The 23543-nt window shown below is 45.7% G+C and overlaps 1 protein-coding gene across 1 annotated transcript in view; it reads left to right on the forward strand.

Annotated features, from left to right (window-relative positions):
* Window positions 1-1152: 1152 nt before the first annotated feature.
* LOC128459815 (rho guanine nucleotide exchange factor 10-like protein) overlaps window positions 1153-23543 on the forward strand; it is a gene marked incomplete at its 3' end in the record, with an annotated part of 43953 nt that continues 21562 nt past the window's right edge. Inside the window, 3 exon segments of the mRNA XM_053444723.1 lie at window positions 1153-1194; window positions 1888-2015; window positions 13662-13762. Coding sequence (XP_053300698.1) covers window positions 1153-1194; window positions 1888-2015; window positions 13662-13762 — 271 coding nt within the window.

The raw sequence follows: 23543 nt of genomic DNA on the forward strand, positions 1-23543 counted from the left end.
GCTGGTGGGCACGCTGCAGGGGACGTACCAGGTACAGTGTGCAGCCGACCGGCATTTGACAACATGTAAAATGAAATATTACAACCGACAACGACACCCTGATTATAATCAAGGCTGTGCAGATGTTCACAGACTGAAAGACAGAAGCAATGTATAGGAACACGAAGCAAATAAACCTGAGAGAGAATTTAAACAGAATTATCAGCATCAGCCTCTGAAGCAAATAGAGTAATGAAATAAACAACATGTTGGATAGCTTAAACATTTGGTTTTCATAGTAAATCATTGTCTTCTCCCTTTGTGTGAACATTTTCTTCATCTTTATCTTTATCTTTATCGCTGTGAACATCAGTGAAACTCCTCTGTTAACTTCTTCGATATCGATTCAGCCTGTCGATCTCTGCCATAGTCTGAAAAGACAATGTTAAAAACTGGCTGAAAAAACAATAAAATACATTTCACATTATGCGCAGTGAAAAATGATGATATCAATATAAAACGCACACACTGCTCAAGCACACAAACGTCTTAGAGGTAAACACATATGTTGCATTATGCCTGAAAGGGTTAATGGTGCCCATGGATCTATTCTCCATGTTTAGCTCCTGCCCATCACACACCACATGTAATGTGAGATCTCAGGCATAGGGGGCCTCAGTCCGACTCACAGTTCATCCCTTTTAACACAACTCCACACAGGACAGCTTTGTTCTCTCAGGTTTAAAGCAACAACAAATAAAAGCTGCTCTCGCTCAAATTGGCGAAGTGTGTTTACTGACCGACCTTCAAACGAGCTGTTCTCTCCTCTACAAACTGATTTCAGCATCACAAATTATTCACAAGCCAGTTATCCCGAGATATTGACTGAAGATCTATGAAATATGGAGTGGATCCTGTTAACTGCAGCTTACCTCGCGATAGCCCCAAAGTCCTGGGGACACGTCTAAGAATCGCACACAGGCCACGGAAGATACAAAACTGAAATGTGCACAGTTCATTCAAACTGCCGGAGTCGGTGCAAAAACTTTAGGAGATCAAGTTTGGATGGTACAAAGATAACCACTGGGAAATCTCTCTATCTGCACCATGGATTCTGGATGTTTAAAATGTGATCAAAGTGCAGCCTCGCTTGAATCATCAATTTCTGAAAGCATGGAGTCTGCCATCTATCTGCTCATCACCAGTGTCAGTCTGGTACGAGTGAGATGTTCCCTCTGATACACTCCACAGACGAGTCCTTTGCTGTGTTGTAAAGGAAACCAGACCCCCCCCCCCCCCCCCTCCACCTCCTGCAGCAATCGAATGGGGACACGTCCCAGTAGCCCCCCGCCGCCAACACAGTAACAGAACCATCCGCTACACAACGCGGCCGGGGAGACACACACTCCAGCAATCACCAAAGAGCCTCTCAGGCTAATGGTGGCACCTTTGCCTTCCTGCGCTTAATTAGCACAATGTCCTCAGGAGAAGTGATATCGGCCCGGCACTAAATGTCGGATTTTCACTTTCCGTCCCCCGTTATAATATTGTCCACTGAACAAATAGACGAAATTCTTCTGCACAGCTCATTGACTTCGGAGAATTGATTTGATTCTGTTTGACTTGAGGGACCGGGTTCTGCTGGTAAATGGAGGCCGGTGTTGGAAGTGAATTTTGCGTTACATTGGAGGGGATAAAAAAAAAAAACACCACAACTGTGTAGCCTCGAATAATGTCCTGCAGTGTGTGTGTGCTTGTGTGTGTGGTTGTTTCTCAGTCCGCGTGTGAGACCATTAACAAGGGAGTGCATCTACAGAGGAGCCCCGCGCTCAGTATGCATGTCATGTGCTTGTGTTTCTGCTCGGCGACCAGGATTTAACTGTGTGTGTGTTTTCTCCCCCGTCAAAGAACCTGAACACCACTGTGGCCCAGGACTGGTGCCTGGCTCTGCAGAGGCTCATTCGCATGAAAGAGGAGCAGATCCAGAGCGCCAACAAGTGTCGCCTGCGCCTGCAGGTGCCCGGCAGGCCAGACAAGTGAGTGCTAGCATCTCACACTCAGACACAAAGAAAGAGGTGAAATCGGCTGCGAGTGTTTGGCCAAGACACAAATGAGCAGAGAAGCAAAAACACAAAAAGTTAACAACTACAACACGAAAAAACATTTCCCTGTGCGCGTAACTTCCTTTAGAAACAAATCTGACTATTATTTTGAGCCCTTAAACTAAAATAGAGAAATAAAAAACACTCATCTCTCATCGTTGTACAATCAGAATCAAAAACTGACTTTTAAGAAATGTTTTCAAACTACTCAAAACTCAAATCTCCTCCAAGGCTGAACAGTCCTCTTATGAAACCACTTTTTAAATTCACTCCATCCAAATTTTTTATTGGATCTGCAACAAATTGCACATCTGACTATTATCTTAGAAATGAATGAAATTGTTGAAGAAATCAGAAAAAGGAAAAACACTTGAACTGAATCCGCATCAAAATGTGATGGGTTCTTCAAGGTCACATCCTTTTACCTTGAATACGTTTGTGATATTTCTGGGATAGAAATCTGTTTCTGAAACTAAGCCCTGCCATAGAGGGAGCAGCTCAGAGGAACAGGCACAGATCTGGGGACAGCTACAGAAAGATCCCGCTGCACTGAGGCTTCCCGAGAGCACAGTTCTCCTGATGGTCTCACTGGCTGAGCTCCAGAGATCCTGGTTAGAAAAGGCCGAACCTTCCAAAGAGGACGGCCCTCAGTGAAGTGCCTCACTCCCTGGATCAGGGCTTCACGGCCGAGCACATGAAATATCCTGAAGGACTCTCACTGTGAGAATCAAGATCCTCCGCTCTGATGAAACCACGACTGAACTGTCTGGCCTCAATTCTAAGAGTCGTGTCCGGGGGGGGGACATGAGACATGAAGCCTGGGACTGGTCTCAGTCAGGACACGGGATCTCTGGAGCTCAGACAAAGTGAGGTTCTTGGTCACTCGTCTGTCTGAGTCCTGGTTGGTCCAGACTTCTTCCATTTCAGGATTATGGAGCCCACTGTGCTCTTGGGAAACTTCAATACCACAGATTTCATTTGCAGATCTGTGCCTCGACACAATGTCCTCTCTGAGCTCTGATGTTGGATCAGTGGAAAGTAGAGAAGGTCGACTCCGATCCGGGTTTAGAAACATCTCAAAGATGACGAGAAGAACTGAGAGAGATCAAAGCACAATCTTAAGTGGGTGTGGTATTCTAGTAATGGGTTATTCTGTGTAGACTAATCAGGAAAACGATTTAATAATGTATTTTGGCAGAAAGCTGCAATCAAACAAGACGCCAGGCTTTTTAAATGCAATGTATACATAAAAAAAAACATGTTCTTACTGTTTTGGTATTTTGCCTTTTTTAGACAGTGGAAAAAATAGTACAATGAAATATAGGAGAAGGGGAATTAAAGTCCAGGACACTGTGGTTATATACATGCACTTCTATCACTGGTCCTACAGGACACCCTGACCTTTAGCAAATCAGAGGCGAGGACAGTTTATTCTGTCACGAGCCGGTAATTACCCCGACTCAAATAATTCATTTCCCTTCCGTCCATGGATGGAATAATTATCACCGCTCAGAAAATGTTCCTTTGGCTGGATTCAGATGAGACACACGTTGTTCCATTGTGTTTCTGAACCGCTCGACTTTGATCCTTATAGTTTCACCTGTACTATTGAACAATAAAGCATTTTGTCCTCTTTACTACACAAGAGAAACTTTAGATAAATAAGTTATTTGTTAATAGTTCTCTGTCATTCATAAGGCTGTACCTGGAATAAGCAATCACTTAATTCAGAGGTGTTGTTTTCTGACTGTTGCGTTATGTCGAGTTTTCACAGCATTTCCTGGATTTGAAGTAACGTAATGTTGACATGAGACATAATCAGACATCTGCTCTGTAACATTGAAATCAGAATATTGATGGAATATTCTACCAGAAGCTCATGATTTACTAATGTCTAAACAGAAATGCAGTCTATAGTCAGAATATTGCTGTTCATGTAAACATAGTCCAAACTAAAGAAGCTGGAGTGTTTCTCAGCTTCTCACATAATTACTGTTCAGGCAGGTGAGGCCTTCAGGCTGAGGATGTTAAAGTGCTCATCTTCACATGCTGAAGTGGATCCTGGTGGGTAAAGAGACTGAACACATACTCCAGAGGAACAAAGATGGAGAGAGGAGAGCGGAGAGCACCTCAGAGTACTCGGCTGGTACTGGAAATTGTAAATAATGGTAAATTATAATGGATCCCATTTTGCGGCTTCTGGTGTGGAGGGGATAAGAGAGAGAGAGAGGCAGGGGAGGACAAAAGAACGGGGACAGAAATAAGCCCGAGTCCTGCTGAGAGCCTGAGCAGGAGAAGGAGAGGATAAAAAAGAAAGAGAGTGAGGGTGATGATGGAGCTCCCCCATGAAAGAGCTGGCTCGGTGCCGGCAGGGCAGCGGCAGTCAGAGGAGTTGGCCTAATGCTTCAGAGCCAGGGAGAATCTGACGGTGCCAAGCCAAGCCAAAGTGACAGCTTGAGCAGCAGAGCTGTGCAGATCACTTCTCCCACATCTCCCAGCTTCCTCCTCGGCTGTCACACCGGGCCTGCAGGACCGATCTGCTTACTCAGATGTTTGGTGGAGCCAGATGTCCTGCTCACGTGAAAGTCCCCAAATTCCCCCTTCGAGGGGTACCCTGTTAGTTGGGTTTCTGTGATAATGTCATTAGCAGTGACAGGGGGGGGGTTCCGAGCCCCCTACGTCCAGGCAAAGATTTAAAAGTCAAATAATGCAGAGCAGCTTCTGTGGTGAAATCAGACTTGGAGATGAGGGTTTTTTTTCGTGGAGAGGTGAGCGATAACAATGTCAGCTGAGAGAGAGAAGGCTCCTGCAGGGACAATGAGTCAATCCTGCTCCTCGTGTGAGAGGAATCTAATTGAGGCCGGGCCCGGGAGTCGGGGGGGGGGGGGGGCTGACAGGTGGCACAGCGGGCGCCCAAACCATTCTGACACTACCCAGGGTGAAGAGGTGGCCGATTGAAGGAGAGATCAGCGGGCGGACTGGCTCCGGCGCTCTCAGCAACACACACAGACAAAAGCGAACACACAAACACACACTGGCCATCGTTCTCTGTTGTGTTACAAACATCAGTAAGTAGTGAATTGACGAGGGCACACGGGAGCTTCCACAAAGCCCAATGTGCACGTTACATGTTGTCACACATGCTTCGTGCTGACATCCACCTGCACATGAGTAAACATGCATTTCAGACAAAGAGGAAACACACACACACACACAGGCGAGCACACAAACACACACTGGCCATCGTTCTCTGTTGTGTTACAAACATCAGTAAGTAGTGAATTGTCGAGGGCACAAGGAGCTTCCACAAACCCCAATGTGCACGTTAAAAATAGTCACACATGTTTCGTGCTGACATCCATCTGCACATGAGTGAACATGCATCGCAGACAAAGAGGAAAACACACACAGACACACACACACAGACCCACACACACACACACTGATCTGAGCCTTTGCCCTGCCTGTGCGAGTGGGACCGCAGCAGGGACCCCCAGCACTGAGTCGCTCCTCTCCTGTCTGGCCCTGAGCGACTCTCTGCAGTCAGGCAGCACATCACAGCCTCCACTCTGCACACACACTGGATACGTGGGGGGAATCCTGACTGCTGCCTCAAAGGCACCGGCCCCCGTGTGACAGCAGTTCATTAACATCCTCTCTCACTGCGTCTCCTGGAGCAGCCACGAACACACGGGGCCACACCAGCAAGTGATAGATACACAGTTCAAATTTCATAGTTTAACCAAATGTGTGTTGTTGCTTCATCCTCGTCTCACACTAGCACGGCACACATGAAGGGACAGGGTTGTGAGCCTGGAGCCTGGAGCCTTGTTTTGTTTTTTTGTGCCCGGCCTTTTCCACGGAGCCTGCGAGGCGAATGGCAACCATTAAAGTTTCAGTGGTACGACTGGTTTGGAATCCGTTTCTGGTTTTGTTCTGATGAAGAGTCCAAACAGACGTGCTCCCTGAGCCGCTCCGGAGAATCCCTATGACCTCAGGTCAGTGCCTGGACTGCAGAGGGGCTTCTCTGATCATCACTTATGTATGAGCAGGGCTGTGCTGTGGACAGGTGCATGGTGGGATACCACTTCAAAGGTTGGTCCTCCCGAAATCAGGGAGAAATGATTTCCTGCGATGTCCAGCCATGCACACAGTTGTCTGGTTGTGTTACCTCCACCCAGGAGGTTGTGTTTCCCCCGCCCTTGTCAGTTTGTGTATTTGTGGTCAAGATTGCACAAAAAGAACTGGACGGATCAGCAGGAAACTGGCAAAGCTAGATACGTTTCCTTTTGACAATTTAAAAGAACTCTCTGACACTTGCATTCCACATCTTCTCACGGTGGGACTGCAAAGTGCTCTTCTCAAGAAGTTCCTTATAACATCCATCACATTCTGGTGCTGTAGTCTCTGTGATATGCATCTGAATAGCACTGGGTACCCCCCCCCCCCCCCACCCCCACCTTAACACCACCTATATCTCTCAGACTTGGTGTTTTCTTTGTGCTCTCACGTTCCTCGACTTTTACCCAATTCTCAGGTGCAGTGAGCCTGAGACTGAACGGCACCCGCGACACATTTCCTTTGGTCGACTGGAAAAGTTTGTGTTCCTGCTCCAGGAATCAAAACTAATTGGGAAACTCAGCCCCTTTAGTTTGTTCACTGAGGAGGTGTATAATGGTATATCCCTACATGCTGTTGTCCCTATATTCATTTTAATACAGCGAGCTGATTTATGGTTATGTCCTCTTTCTGTCTGTCTGTAGGGTGCCGATACTCTGAACCTCATAAAGCAAAATAGAATAAAAATAAACCTTTGTACTTTGAATTTAATGGAATTATTTTTTTTTTTTTTACTGCACTTTGTTTTTTACAAGACCACAAAAAAAAACAAGCCCGGGTCAAAACCTTGTAGAGGTGCTAGAGTGTTAATGGACGATGTGTGGAATGGAGGAGGTAGTTGAAAACTCTCGACTCTCTTGAACAGAAAGACTTTCACCTTCTCTCACATGAGGAACACAGCGGGGGGGGCGGGGGGGGCGGGGGGGGGTCCACCGGGTCAGACCGACTGCAGCACATGTCTGAAAGCAGCTTATGTTGCCAGATTAACTGCTGGTGGCGTTTTTTTTGTGAGGAAAAAGTTGCTAACGATGTTTGCAAAGATGGTGAAAGTATCGACGGAGATGCTGAGTTTACATTACTTATCTGTTGAGGCCCCTGATGTCCTTATAGAAGATGTTCATGGGGTATTTATGAACGATACTGCAGCCGGCCACCAGGGGGCGATCAAGACACTTCTGGGAAGCAGTCATGTCATCCATCTTTATCTGTATCAGTGAGTCTGTGTTTGTGTAGCGGTTCAGTCTTGTGTTATTTCCAGGGCTCGTTGTTGTGCCACCTGAGGAGATCCTTGTTTGTTCCCTCCATGAATCAAACTCAGTCCTGAATCCACTTTAGCTCCGTCACCTGTGACATTTGTCAAATCTGTCCGGGACGGGACGACCAAACTCTCAGAGGAGACGCCGAAGTGTGTCCTTCACCTCGTCTCACTTTTCTGCAGAGCACTCGTTTGCTTGTGCCGAGGGTTGGAGGTTGAGCCGGAGGATGAGATGCTTGACAGGCTGCCACTCAGCGCTCGCTGCTGGATCTGCCTCGTCCTTGTGCATTAGCGTGACGCGTGTTCTACTCGGCACTGACCCGCTCGCGTTTCTCAACCGGGGGCCTGGCTCCTCGCTTCGCCTCCTTGTCCCTTTCTGCCCTTTCTCCTCCTACCTCCTTCCCTCACTCGTTACAATCCCTCCTTTACTCTCGTCTCTCCTCGTCTCCCCTCTGCCAGCCAGTCTAGTTCACCACACCACACCTGCACTGCGGCTGTCAGTCAGCGGACGGGGGGGAGGGTGGTGGACGGGGGGGGGGTTCCTCTGTCTTCGGCAAATTGCCTCTGCTTATATTTAAGCAGTGAATGGTTTGAATTACACCTCTTTGAGAAATCCACACTTTTTCAGCACGTCAAGGAAGTTTGAGATCTTACTTTATTCTGTTCCTGTCAGCAATCCCTCTCTCTCTCTCTCTCCCGCTCTCCCTCTCTCTTTTGCTCTCTCTCTCTCTCTCTCTTTTCTCTCTCTCTCTCTCTCTCTCTCTCTCTCTCTCTCTCTCTCTCTCTCCCCCTCCCTCCCTCTCTCTCTCCCTCCCTCTCTCCCTCTCTCCCTCCCTCTCTCCCTCTCTCGCTCTCTCTCTCTCTCTCTCTCTCTCTCTCTCTCTCTCTCTCCCCCTCCTTCCCTCTCTCTCCCTCCCTCCCTCTCTCCCTCTCTCTCTCTGTGTGTCTGTCTCAGCCGTTTTCTTTTTCTTCCTCCATGAAAGGAAAATGAATTTGCAGTGGCAGAACTCCAGGCTGTTCAGCGCTCTCCGTCTCAGTTACCTTCTAATGATGTCTGATGAGGTCTGATTGTTACGTACATACATTACATGTGTCTGCAGACCCCCCCCCCCCCTTCCCTTCGACTTCCCTTGTCTCTCTACTACCCCCCCCTTGAATCCCCGCGGAACAGGTGACTGAGAAATGGCCGTTATTTCAGAAAGCTACTTAGTGCTTGAAGAGGACAGCTCGTCCTTGACTCGACAGCTTGCTGGTAGTTCCGATGGAGGCTGATCAATCCGGACAGCGGAGTGCTGCTGTCGATGCAGAGACACCGGCTGAGTCACCGCTGACGCCGGGGCCACGCTGCCCGTCTCACTTTAGCCTGTTAATCTTTAAGAGGTTATTTTTTTACTTCAGTCGACAGCAGAGAGTCAGATATTTAAACACCGCTGGTCGAACGAGGCGACTCACAGCCGGCAAATGTTGAGACAAGGATTTAACAAGCAGGACATTGGTTTATATGTTTCTATATAGCCTCTTTCTAGGCAACTTAACCCAAGCATCTGTTCTTGCTCTATGTATCTGTGGTGACCGGGTGTGATCTCCACTGAGAAGTGTGTAACAGATTCCTGCAACAGGTTGGACACACGACCTGCACAAACCGTTGTGTAACGGGTAAAATACAAAAGGGTACAATTGAGTAAACCTAAAATGGACAAAAACTTTCTGTAGTTAATATATTTTCAGTAGCTTTTACTTCTTAAAAAAAGTATTAACTTTTGAAAAACCCCAAGCTGGGCACGTCGCTGAGTTAAATACAATGTTTATCTCCAGGAAACATTTCAAATAATAAGAATTCTGAACAAAGTTTGGTAAAATTTGTTGCAGCAGCCGCTCTTTTTTGTTCAGGCAGCCGAGGATCATGGGTAATTTCCACCTTTCAGTTGTGTTTCACAGTGGGACGATGCAGTCAGAGCTCTGCACGATGCATTGAAAGGCTTTTTATATTCTCTACATGAAAGCCAAGCAATCACTCACAGCACCCATTAGAATTACAGGTATACTGGTGTTTCATTAAAAGTTACACAGTGATGCTTCAACAGAGTCTTGTTGGTTTAAAGTGACGGCTGAGACCTTGAATTCTTAGACCCTTTAATTATTGACTCTGGTATTGGTGGAAGTTGAGTTTTTATTTTGTGTCTCATGTAACACTTTATGTGTTGGCCATCCCTTGTGATATTCAGGTTGTGTAACCTTTTCTTGAAGAATAACTGTAAGAGCTGGTTGGATCTTTATTATAGGAATTTATTAGACAGGAATTTATTAGACAGGAAATAAGACAAAATAATAATTGCAGAGGAAATAGCATTGGATTTGACCTGAGTACTGTCACATATGAACAAACAAATAAACCAATAGCTTGTTTGTACACAAAAAAATGTATTCGCTCATCAATGCATCACAAATATTGTCTCACAGATTTTGTGCTTCACAGCAGCAGCGTTGGCCAAGTCTCATTTCATGTTGGCACGTAGTGAGACCTGAGCTAAATCTGTCTCAGACAGCTGAGTGTTTGAGGAGGGGGGGGGGGGCTGCTTGGAAGGATCAGGCTATAAAAACACACTGTGTGTGTGTGTGTGTGTGTGTGTGTGACATTTATTTGTTTACATCTTGGCTTTGTGGCCCAGCACCGGTTACTGAGGGGATGAAGTAGACACAACACCCGGTGGCCTGTGATAGATTCCGTGAGCCAATCACAGTTGATTGTGTGCTTCTCTAACGAACAGTCTGGGCCAATGAAGTCACTCGTATCTGGAAATTGATTTAATAATTGACTGAACTGTCAAAACCCTGAAGAATATCTGAACAATTATCAGTTAACGATAAATCACCTTGACTTAAAAAACATTCAATTAAAAATGTCAATAATTCTGATAGAAGTGAACGGAAGTCTCTGGTCAGTTTTATATTCAAATCAATTTTATTTTATATTCTTTATTACTTCACATCCTGAATGAATACACGCCAAAAATGAATTAGATATTGTTCTGAGGCTTTATGCACAAATAAAAACATCAACAAAGGTAAAATCATTTTCAGTTGTTTTCAATAGTTTTAATTGTTCAGTTCACGATTAGAAACAAATCAACACTTTTGTTTAATTTTTGTGACACATTTTCTACACAAGCTGGAACAAAGAAACAATCATTAATACACAACATAGGGGAAAATGCTAATCCCAGCACCGAGATGTGTGATCCAACATGTTGTAAGGCCTTGAGCAAACTGTGTTCCCTTCATGATTTACATTGAAGAGGACGGATACCCCCCCCCCCCCCCCCCCCGGTGAAACAATAACTCACTGGATCGTGATGGAAACACAAGCATAGATTAATCAGTGTGAATGAAACAACATCTGTCTTTTGAGAACTGTAACAGGTAACCTGTTAAGTTGTATTTATATTAGTTTGATTATGGTTAATGCATGAATCAATATTTCAGAATATCAGACATCACGGATTATCAGGAGCAGTGGGATTGAACTGGTGGCTTTTTGCACTGGATCCCAGTTTCTAGCTGGAGAAGGTTCACAGAAAGTTTTCACGTAATCTCACACTTCTCTCTCTGTGTTTGATATTTATCAAGAACTTTCTCAGGTCTTGTCAACACTGTTATTCACAACATAAGCCAATAAGTTTTGACCATTACAGGGGGACTCAACCCTCCCTGAGGCCTGCTAGTTCACCCAGTAGAGGCTCGAGTCCTCCTGCAGCAGCCACTGGTTCTGCTTCCTGGTAACCGCCTCAACCACTGACCCACAAATCTACTTTTTCCCCGACTGAGAGCACTGCTTTTGTCGCTAAATGGACAAAAAATCCATAACTACTGTCTTCTTGTTACCAATGATGATGCTTTACACACACACACACACACACACACACACACACACACACACACGCTCAGTTCTGTCCTCCCACTCTGTCTGAGCTCGAACCAGCATAGGAAAGCTCTCACTTATCAGAGCCTGTACTGTTTGTGCCTGATCCCAGCAGAACTCGCACATTAGTGGCATTCTAAGCATGGGAGCCCATCAAGAAGCAATTTGCTGTGACCCCGCTGTGTAATCATCACAACCCACCGACGTACGGGCTGGAATCACAAAGCCTCGGATTAGAACACTGAACCTCGGTGAGGCTACCAGCAGACAGGACCCTGGTCTGACGGAGGACGTCTTGCTGGTTGAAGAGGAAGCGTTCTCCTCCCTGTTGGTTCCCAGCTTGTCTGACGGTTGTGTACTCTTTTGTTTTAATGCAGCACATCCAGAGTTTGTGTCAGAAATACAATTTTCCTTTTGTGTGTGGCTGGACTGCAACAGCAAGACCTAGAAACATGTGTGAGACTGAGTGAGTGATGGAGTTTCCTCAGTTGTCAGTTAGTTGGTTGATTGTCGGTCGATCAGTGTCAGTAGCCGCTGATTCGGCTCAAACACTTTCTATGACATCATCATGGAGCGTTTACCATGGAGCATTAATTAAGATGGACGATGTGACTGCTCCCCTGAAGTGAAGCCAAAGCATCTTGATCGCCACCTGGTGGCCGGCTGCAGTATAGCTCGTAAATCCTGCCTCAAATTTGTCTTTGGTTTTAATTTGTTATTTGCCAGAAAAACCTCATGATTGACAGCTCAGACTGACTCACGATTGGTCAAGCAAGCGTCTCAGCAGGACCTCGCTACCATAGCTCCGCCCCCCCCATTGTTACAGCGCAGACACTGGCTCCAAACGTGCAAGATGGCAGCATTTGTATCACGATATTTCGGCTTCATTGCTGGCTAATGGGAACGGGAAGGGGTGGAGCTCCGTTATATATCTGTGTGTACAGTTCCTCGGTAGAGTTGTTGCTAGTTTGCCAAATTTCAGAACTTTTTCTTTTCTACTTTCTGAAGAAGAACATCACCAACACCGCCCCCCCCCCCCCCCCTCCATCCTCCCTGTTGATAGAGAAGTCAATGAGCTTCCAAACTTCCTTCACTCCTTCATTTAAAGTAAATAAAACCAAAACCGTGGTCGCTGTTTTTAATACCTGTTGCGAATGAATATAAAAACATAAATGTGAGGAGTGGAGAAGGAAACAAATAAGATAACGAGGAGGAATAATAGAGATACGGCTCAATGACGTACTGAATATGATAATAAACATATTACATGATCTAATGACATGTGCTGACCTTTCCAGCAGGTTTTTTCCACAATGATCCGAACAATGACCATAAACACTGCAGCAGTACACTCATTACCAACCATTTTGATTCTCTGGACTCTATCTGCAGACACAGGAGCAGAGACGGGAGAAGTTTTAATATGAAAACTTGCAGGAGAGAAAGAACTGCAGCCTGGACGTAGAGTTCTGAGTTTCTGTTCCAGTGAGCAGGGCGGACTGAGGTTTACCTGAGTCCAGCTGATCTCCTAATGACGGAGCTCAGCAGGCAGGCAGTCAAACTACTGCGGTTTCCAATCCAGACGTCTGATAAAGAGTTGGGCTGGAAGTGTCAGAGCAGGGCGGCGGGGGGGGTGCACGGACTTTAAGAATTGCAGGAAAAGAAAAAAGAGACCCGGTGAAGTAGAATCTATCATAAGAGGCAAGAGGCAGAGAGCAGCCGCATTGCTGGGACCACAGACTGTGACTGGGCGACCTGGGGGAACTGGTGGGTTGAACCGGGGTCACACGGTGAATCAGGCTTGTTGATTGGAATGGAAGCTGAGTCACAGGTGTGTGTGTGTGTGTGTGTGAGTCGTCCTGAAGCCGCGTCCAGCCAGGAAGACACACACATGCTGTTGACTCATTCAGACTGGTGTCCTCTCCGGCTGATATCAGAACAGTGGTGTCCTTGTAAATGTTTCTGTTGATTCACTCATGAAAACCAGTTCTGTAAAATGCCACAATCACACTTTAACATTCTCCATTCAAATAGAAATCACCTGTAATGAATAAACACATAATTATCTGACCCTGAAATATAAGACAAAAAGAAAAAAACATTATTATTATTATAATAAACGTATTATTATCTTTTACTCGCGTCCTTCCTCTTCAAATCATGGAAACTCCAGTGTTCTCTTCATCTCCTCTGATTTGTGTTGAATCCTCTGACCTGTTGAAACACGTGTTGTGTGTTTGCACCTGATCCTGAGTGTGTTTGTGTTTCCATCGGTGTTTACCTGCAGGTCAGGGCGTCCTGTTAGTTTCATGATGGTCTTCAACACTCCCAACCCCCTGAGTAAGATCTCCTGGGTCAACCGGCTGCACCTGACCAAGATCGCACTACGTAAGTACACACACACACACATACAACAGAAACACACACACACACACATTCACACCCAGAGAGGATAACCAAGTGTTTTTCTATTTAAACAGCCTGATGTAACGCAGTGAAACACAATAACAATGTTTAAGTGAGAGGCTCAGACACGTCATCGCTGTTTGCTTCACCATTCATCTGTTCCACCTTTTATATAATCTCAATGGAGCAGAAACTCTCAACTGGGTCACGTGGAGTTGATGCGCTGGAGAAAGAGGCAAAAAAAAAAAAACTGTGTTGAATTAATAACCTCGAGTCTCTGATGTGTGAAAACAAACTTAACATTCAGGAAAACTCGAGTTGCGTCACAGACGAGGTCGTCAGTTCAATACCTTCACTCACTCGGCCTCAGCAGCCTCACCCAGTTCATCATGGAGGAGGTGGAAGTGGCCAGACGCTGCCCAGCAGGGAGCAGCACAGTTCTCTTTACTATCCGCCCCCCCCCCCCCCCCCCCCCCCGCCCTGCTCCGCCCGGGCCTCAGTCTGACCACGCTGCAGCACGGGAGGTCGTCCTCTCCTGGGCTCATCAATGCACGCTGTCATCCCGTGGCGAGAAGCAGAGACGGCACAACCGAGGACATTCATCTGCTGATTCGGCCATGATGGCACGCACACTCAGCCCCCCCCTCACCCCACCCCGGCCCCCTTTCCCCCATCCCTTTGCCTCTCCCTGTGTCGCCTGGAGCCCTCTTCCTTGTCACACACATTTTATTCTGGGTTTGTTGTTCATGCACTATAGGTCTCTCAACGCTGCGCTTGTGTGTGTGTGTGTGTGCAGCTCCTAGTTGTGTTGTTGTGGCTCTTTGCATCCCAGAGGCCATCGACGAGAGCAGCAGCGCAGAAACATTCGATATCTCACAGGAAGTTATTGTAGTAGATTAAAGGACACAATTAAATGTTTGTGTATGTCTTTGAACACTCGAGCTCAACCCGGAGAACCTCAAGGAGGTTTTAAGCGTTTCAGGCATTAAAGAACATTTTCCTTATACATTTGCCCAATGCAGATATATTTCCCCCACTGTCCTCACAGAATTTGTATCTCGAGGATCTCTATCCCTGCACGCTACTGTAAGAGAGGAAGACAAACAATGTGTTCTTCCCCCCCCCCCCCCCCGCTCTGTGTTTACCAGCTAGGTCACAGAGGTGTGTGAAGCATTCAGTGCATCTGTCGAGTCTTCAATAGAGAACGCTGTATACGGTGTGTGTGTGTGTGTGTGTGTGTGTGTGTGTGTGTGTGTGTGTGTCACTTTCTTACCACATTACACATGTGGAAAACATTTATCACCTTAAGACACGGGTTAAAATTCTGCTAAAGTTTAGATCAGAGGTCTTCAACAGGGGGTCCGCGACCCCTAGGGGGTCCGCAGAGGTACTGCAGGGGGGTCGCAAAATGTTTGGTTGATTAGACAAATTTTTGATTTATTTTCTAACAAATTTAAATGTCTTTCAATACACATTAAAATGCATCCAACATATTGAGAGGCTGATTTGACCCCCTGCCTGACAACCTCCATCCGTCCAAGGTTAGATAAGTTGTGTGAAACCCATCAGGGTCCGACATCTCACTAATGTGGGAGCATATGTGTCATCCACAGATGGCTTGAGGATTCACCGTCTCTTCTACATGTATGTTTAAAATTAAAACATGAATATATGAACCCGTATTATATTTGAATAGCTTAGTATTGAATGCACAATAACAGGGTAGCTATGAGAGAAAACCAACAGAAATCATATCCTGCAATTCCTTCATCAACATCATGATGAGCAGCAAAGCGTGAGGAGAGCAAACTTTGAGGTGCGAAGAAAGGTGATAAAATAAAGAAACACAACGAGAACTGTCAGAAGAAATAGAGAGAAGAGTTTGAGGGGAAGTGAAGCGAAAGAGAGGAAGAGGGGAGAGATCACAGAGAAACACCCACTGTAGCCAGGACATAAATAATTTCTATACATTCACAGGAATCCAGAGGCTTTGCTCCTGTTGGGTTCGGACCTGACACTTTGCTGTGTGTCTCCAGCAAATCAACAAATGCTGCTGAGAGAATAAGAACCATCTTTACCCTTTTAATCTTTGTTAGAATGATGGACAGCGTGTATTTAAACGTGGAGATGTTTCTGTTAAATCTGGATTATGTGGACCAATTGAATATCAAAGTTCGTTTTAGAGTGAAATCCCAGAGGAAAGATATTTAAACATGTATTGCATGATAGAGTGAAATTCATTATTTGCCAGTCCTACGTCTACACAATATTAAAACATGAAAAACACATAAATAAGTTTAAAGAAATCGAGATTTAAATGAATCGAAGTACAGAGAATTTAAGTATCGATCACAACACACACATGTATTCATCTAACGCACCAAACAGTAGAATATGTAGACGTGGAGCAGCAGCAGTCATAAAAGGAGCAGGTGCATAAAAGTAATTCACACACTCTCACAACAGGTTACCAGTGTAAGAAATGGCAATAAAGAGTAAATAGAGCTTTAAAATGAATACCTGCCTCTTTAACGTCCTCACAGTTACTTCCCAGCTGCCAAGGCAGGTGTAGAGCTCCACTTCACACCAGTACACAGTCAAATCATGAGTACACAAAGGGGATTTTCTGTATCCCCCCCCCCCCCACCACCAGTATCTTCTGTGAGGAGGAGACGGGAAAGATTAAAAAAAGCAAACAAACAAAGTCCCACAGCGAGAGCAGCTAATGGTCTACTGGTGTTCTAGTGGAATAAAAACACCAATATTTAAAATAAATACCAATTAAATGATTAAAACTACACGACTAATATTTAATATACAAACCGCTGCTGTCTACAGGGAAACTGGGAAACGCAGCTTCTGTTTTCACACCCCCACGTTCTCTCTACTGGTTCACAGGGGAGCTGACGTCCCAGCATGCATTGGGAAAGGGACCTCATACAGTGGTTAATGCAAATAATAGATTATGATGTCAAATTTGACAACTGCTCTCGTTAAAATATTGATAATCAATTACACATAAACTTCATTACAGCTTGTGGGACGATATAATTCACACTGGAAGTTTGATTCATATCTTCAATCCCAATTTTAAATGCGTCAGATCATTATGGCAGTTTTTTTGTCAAACACGTCTTTTGTAATAACATTTTTGTGATAAGATATTTTGTGTATTTGATGGGTTTGACAGACTTTGTTTGTGTTTTAAACAGCTTTAATAGAGTCAGGGCATTCAAAGAGAAGAGACATTAATTTAATAAAATTAAATATTGCAGATGAACTGGGTGCAGGCGCCTACACATCCCATTTAAAATACAGGTTTTAAAATTAAATGATTGCATAATGGGACTTGTAGTAAATGTGATAAACTTTGCTCTGTTCCACAATATTTAACTTCAATATCCGCTCCAATTTAAATGATTTTCCTGAAAATACAGTAAAAAACATATTCATATTCAGTCTTCAACCATCATCACGTGTTACTCTGCGGTCGCGGCTGCACGGTGACACCACCACCATGCCACCATCACCACACCACAGTACTCTGTGATCCATTTAAAACCAAGTGGGAGAGATGAGGGCGTCCTGATGGATCTGGTTGAATCCCCGGGGAAAACAGATCAGCACCAACCTGGTCAGGATGACAATTACATGTTAATTGTTTTACACCCACACTTTGCCTTCCCATTTAACCAAATGTAATTACAATAAGGGAGTTGTTGATTTAATTTCACGCATGGCGTGCCGTCGCGGAGGTTTCCTCGTCGGTGCAGGCGGGGGCGGGCCTGCCCTGTGTGTGTGTGTGTGTGGGGGGGGGACCCACAGCCGAGTCAGCATTTCCAACGCACCCGACCGTGGCCTTGTTTGGTTTGAAATGGGTGCCGCGCTCCCGAAATGTCCCTAAATGGTGGACGGCACAAATAGCTAATGTACTCATGCATGATTTACTGAGTGATTAGACATTACAGAGCTCATTTTCCAGACTCATCTTCACACCAGTGTTTATCCTGCATGTGCCCTCGGTTCAGGGGAAACACAGATATGTCTCTGTGCTGGAGTTCGGCCCCGTGTGTGAATATCAGGATCAGATGAGACGTGTGCTCTGTCTGCGTTTCCTCCCTCTGGTGTGTTTTATAGATTTGTATGTTTTCATGTTCGTCCATATGTATGTTTGTAGGTCTGTTTCTCTTCCTGTGTGTGTACGTCACATTCTCATGAACATGATGACTCAAGAATGCTTTGAAGGAATTTTCCCCAAATTTGGTTCAAACGTCAAGTTGGACTCAAAGATCCACTGATTGGATTTCGGTGGTCGAAGGTCAAGGTCACTGTGACCTTATGCACACATGTTGGATCTTTAGGAAAGCAACAGCTCCGGAACACTTTGAGGAAAGTTTGCTGGTCAAAGGTCACGGTCACAGGGAACTCATGTTTTTGATAACGCGCTGTAGTTTGAACCCACAAAGGGAATTTCATTACACGGCACAAGCATTCACTTGGACTCAAGGATGACGTGATTAGATTTGGAGGTCAAAGGTCACTGTGAACTTACTAAAGTATGGTGAAAGTCACGATGGATTCACAAAACATATTTATAGCCTTTTGAACGTGATATCTAAAGTCTGCCTCTGGGGAACTTCTTAAAAATGTTGAACTGTTGTCACTCGGACTCAAAGATGAACTGATTACATGTCAGGGGTCAAACGTCAAAGTGACCTCACCTTGAGATCAGTAAGAGGAACATTCCCTCCTCAAGTCATCACACAAAATGAAAAAGAAGAACCTGAATACGAGCTCCTCCTTCAGCAAAATACTGAAGCTGCACTGGTTTACATCATTCCATACGATAGCCAAGCCCAGTGAGGCATGTTTCCAGTAAATAGCATGTGTCACTGTGTGAGTGGACGTGTTGGTCACAAGGCCTCGACACAGAGAGGGAGAATCAGCCCTCAGCGGTGCTCTGCCAGGAGTCCTGGGGTCCATTAATAACCCGGTGTGCCGGTGCATCTTTTATGTCTCTCCGAGTGGCCCTACCGCTTGTGAAGGCTCTTTCGTGCAATAGCCAGAAGCGATGGCTAATTAATGGGGCTTTCTGGCCGTGGAATTAATTGCTTCCTACCATGCAGTCCCAGCGCCTTCACACGGGGTTACGGCTCTGGACTTTGATGGCCCCTCACAAGAAGAGCGGGGGGGGCCGTCCAATCGTGAGAGATGGCCGCCCGAGACCGAGGAGGGAATGAGCCGCGGCGAGAGAGAGAGAGAGAGAGGCGGATGTCGAGGGGTGTGTGGGAGTGTGTGTCTATACGAGTGTGTGTTTGTGTGGGAGTGATGGTGGTGGAGGGATGGAGGGAGGTGGGTGGGGGTAGGGGGGTGAAAGGATGATTGAGACAAGCAATCAGTCCCACTGCAGGGAACAGAGGGCAGGCGGGGGGGCTGCTGCCTGCGGTTACACTGCTAAGTGTGCCGCTCTCTCGCTCACCCCCCCCCAACCACCCCCCCCCCACCCACCCCATTCCCTCACTCCCCCCCCGACCCTCGCACACGGATCAATAGATGAGTGGAGTGCGGCTTCAGGGAAGTTCTGGCACACACTCTGACACGTCTTCTTAATCCACTGTGTGATAACCTGTGCCATGATGATGTGCGCCACACAAAAGGCATCAAACAGGCCGGGGGGGAGGGGAGGGGGTGTGGTGGGGGTTGCGGGTGCTGCATTTTTATTAAGCCACGGATTCCGATTGTTTGGTTGCAATGCTGACTGATTTCTCTGCCTCCGTTAGCTTCACCTCACGTTCAGGTGTTTATCTCTTGAGTTGTGTGTCGTTGAGATGTTTAATACACACACACAAACACACACATTCACTCCCAATGTGCTTTTGATTTTCCCCTTAGTCCCTTAAAATGAATCTGTCATTCTGTCGGACAGTGGAGATCATCTGCCCGTCTCTCTCCGTGCTCAAACATGGGAGATGTTTATGATGAGTAAACATTATCTCAGATTTAATTAACAGATCCCACGCTCGCATTGATCCGTGGGAAATATAAATTGCACTGGTGTATTTAATTAGTTTATATCTGTGCCCCTGCGTGTCACCGGGGGTGGATGGAGCGCCCTGCTCTGCAAATTAATCTTCATCTGTAAAAAAAAAGAGACTTGAAACAAAAGCATGATTGGAATGAGGAGAGCGAGGAGCGGAGTCCGCCCACTTGTTATCCTGACCCCCCCCCCCCCCCCCCCACAGTTCAGACGCAGTCATCGTACAGTAGCTGCGATTTGAGTTCACAGATTTGTAGATGGAACCCGACCTTCACCTTTGACCCCGGAGGAATCTCATCTTTCATATTGATTGCCTCTAATTAACACTGCGGATGAATAAACCGCGGCTCGGGCGGAACTCACCACGTCGGGGGGGGGGTTATTATTTACAACATTAAAAACAGTCTTAACTGTCGGGATCTGACCTGCTTCTGGACTTTGTGGACTTTCTGCTTGGCCTTGTTTTTTTTTTTTTAAATGTGTTTTTGATTTCTACATTTGCATTTCAGTTCTTTGGACTTTGGCCTCGTTCTGTTTTCATCGTGTTTGGTCTTTGATTTGGATTTTTCAATTTAAGCCTTGGCTCCGGTTTGTCTTTGTCTGTTAAACATTCAATCGCACAACATTTGACACCATTTTTCCATGTTTACCAATTTGAATGACGTTGACCTTTTTTGCTTGAATCCTTCTGCGCCGGGCTTCGATTCATAATTCATCTCGTTTGGTGGGTGTGGCCTATCAGTGTGTATTTGAACCCAGTCGTATTTAACGCTGACGCTTTTGTCCAAAGCCATTTACAATTGGTACACTCAACATCTATGAGGGGCCAGTTAGGGGTTCAGTATCTTGCCAAGGACACTTCGGCATGCCGATGGGGAAGAGTGGGGATTGAACTGGCAACCTCTTGTTGGAGAACGACCACTCTACCCCCTAGGCCACACCGCCCAACATCAGGTCAGGAGATTAATTCGTTGGGAACATTGATGCTGAAAAGACCACAGCTCTGGATTAGTGGGAATCTCACTCCCTGTTTGTCCACTGGCGTTTGTTTCTGAGGCAAAAAACTGATCCTGGAACTGTTGATGCGTAACTTCTGTCTCTACTCTGATGGTTTGGCACATTGTCAACAGCACTGATACCACATGGGCCGACACCACTTTTAGCTTTAGCACTTTCTGCTATTTCAGCCTCTCCACTTTCCCGCTGATGAGTTTTCATGCCCTCTTCAACCTGAACGGTGTGTTCAGGTGCTGCAGCTCACTCAGACTGGGATTATCATATCTGGTAGTTTACCTCTCGCCAATTAGAAACAGTGCCTGTGCGTTCGTTTTGCTCTTCAACACAATTAAGTGGATGTAAAAAAAAAAAAGAGTTAACTTTTACAAAATAAGTTATAGTTTTTATTTTTCCAGCTGAGTTGCTTTACAGCCCTTTTTCCCCTGGCAGCTGCAGAAGCACCTCGGGGGGAAACATACACCTCCGGCTTGGAGGCGCTGCACTAATCTACTCGTCGGTCGTTCTCGTGCAATGCATCCATGCAGCAACTGGTATTCCCTCAGTGTAGATCCACTTTTATTAGGCAAGGCTAACAAACTGTGGAAGTTGGAAGTGGATCCTAACTCGCCGGACTCTTCTCCCGTGGACCTCCAGGGGGGGAAAGGGGCTGGTTGAGCATGTTCTTAGAGAGCTCTGCACATACCAGCAGTTACATGCAGGCAAGTGTGATTCAATGTTTACCTCAGTGTGCAGGATTCCCAGGTGATGTCGTGTTGAAGCCAAGCTGACGTGTGTGTGCCTGTGGGAATGTGTGTGTGTGTCCGTGTGTGTGTCCGTGTGTGTGTGAGAGCATTTGTCCATAAACAGTGAAATGACAGCAGCATTCCCAGTCACGTTCATCGAGTGGTTTTTCCGATCGATGTGTCCAGGTGTGTCTCTCGCTGCGGAGGATCAGGTTCACCGGTCAATAGGGATGTGTTTTTGTTTACTCGGCTACAGCGAGGCCAGCCGTTGCACATGACTCAGGACATGACAGGGGTTGAGTGAAGCTGTGGACGGCTGGAGGTGAACTGGTTGTGGGGGGGGGTCGAGCAGGTTAACAGGCAAACGTGAGGTGTTCCTGGAGCTTAAGAAAAATTGTTGAATGGCACCAGGTGAAGCACATCTCTCTATTAAAGATGAATATTAACTGTTGATGAATCTAGATTATCTCATTGGCACATTGGTGGCATTTACTGGTTTCTATTCCCACTCGATACCGTGCAGTGGCTGAAAGGATCTTTTCCCAGTATGAAACCACATTTGGATCCACTAAATCCGTAATTACATTTTTGTTATCTTGCATCAAATTGCTCTCAATCGTCGATGTCAATATCAAGAGCCATGAATTATTTGTGAAAAAATGCAAAGTTCAAGACGTGGAATATTAAAAACTCCCGGATCTGCACCAACATTTGAATCGGTTAATTCCCGGTTCATGTTTTGTGAAAATCCATTCAGCAGTTTTTGTGTCATCCTGCTGACAAACAAATAAACCAACAAACAAACAGACAGTGGTGATTACAAATCCCCTTTTAACTACCCCATGATGTAACTGATGATGTCCTTCCATCGGTCCAATGCTTTATAAATCAAATGTTACACAACTGCCCCGGTTTTGCGATTATTTCTAATACGCTGTCATAGATTAAAGTATAAAATACATGTTGAATCCATATTCCTACTTTTTATTTCCATAATAAACCAATGATATGTAAGAATAACCAGTTCCCTGCATCTGTAATATAGCGATTTAATGATAACGTGGTTTTGATTCTTATTAAGTCGGACTGGCTGCTGGCTCCTGTGACCTCCCTGCACTCTGCTGCCGGCCATGTGACACTAATTGGTGGATATCGGAAGCCACAGCAAGTCGCATGTCCTCGGCCCCTGCTTGTAATCACCATTATGCAGCTGACGTGAACCCCTGGCCTGTGTAAGTCCTGTTAGTGGTAAATGCAACACGATGTGAATCTTGTATGAATCACAGCTCGCCGGGCCACGAGACCAGGGAGAAACTCGGAGTATACACAGGAAATAGAAATGTTGTCGGTGAGATCTTCGTTTTTTTTACCACAGTCACTTTAACGTCATCAAAATGAAAGAGTGATGGATTCAACTTCTATATCAGGAAGAGAGGAGCCCGTGCACCTGAGTCAACGTCATAAATATCACGTTTTTTTGTTATTTTCGGGAAAGTTACGACTGAAAAATAACCTGGAGAGTGATGGATCCTTCTGACATAGATGAGGAATGTGGTTTATTTACACCTCCTGAATGTTATGGCTCCTGTGTTTAGAGGTGCAAAGGACGCAAACACATTCATAAATGAGATGTGTGTGTGTGTGTGTGTGTGTGTGTCCCAATTTGATGCCGGTTTCAATTTAGATCCGTGCTTATCATTTGTTCATTGTTATTCATCATCACGACTCGGTGGCAGAGACTGAAGGTGAAGAAGGCCAGTGTGTGTCCTCTCATCCTTCCATCTCCCCACGCGTCTGATTCTTTTATTAAACCCAGCATTCCCGAGCGGAACATTATTTTAGCTAATGTATTAATTAACTGATGAAAGTTGATCGGGTGTAAAAGGAAACCGCTACACCTCCCGTTCCCCACCTGCAGCGATCTGGCTGCGATTCAAGTCTTTTAGTTTTAGTCAGTGACCTCACAACCTCCCTTATATCCTCGCAG

Source organism: Pleuronectes platessa, chromosome 2 (assembly GCF_947347685.1).
Source record: "Pleuronectes platessa chromosome 2, fPlePla1.1, whole genome shotgun sequence".
Lineage (NCBI taxonomy): Eukaryota > Metazoa > Chordata > Actinopteri > Pleuronectiformes > Pleuronectidae > Pleuronectes > Pleuronectes platessa.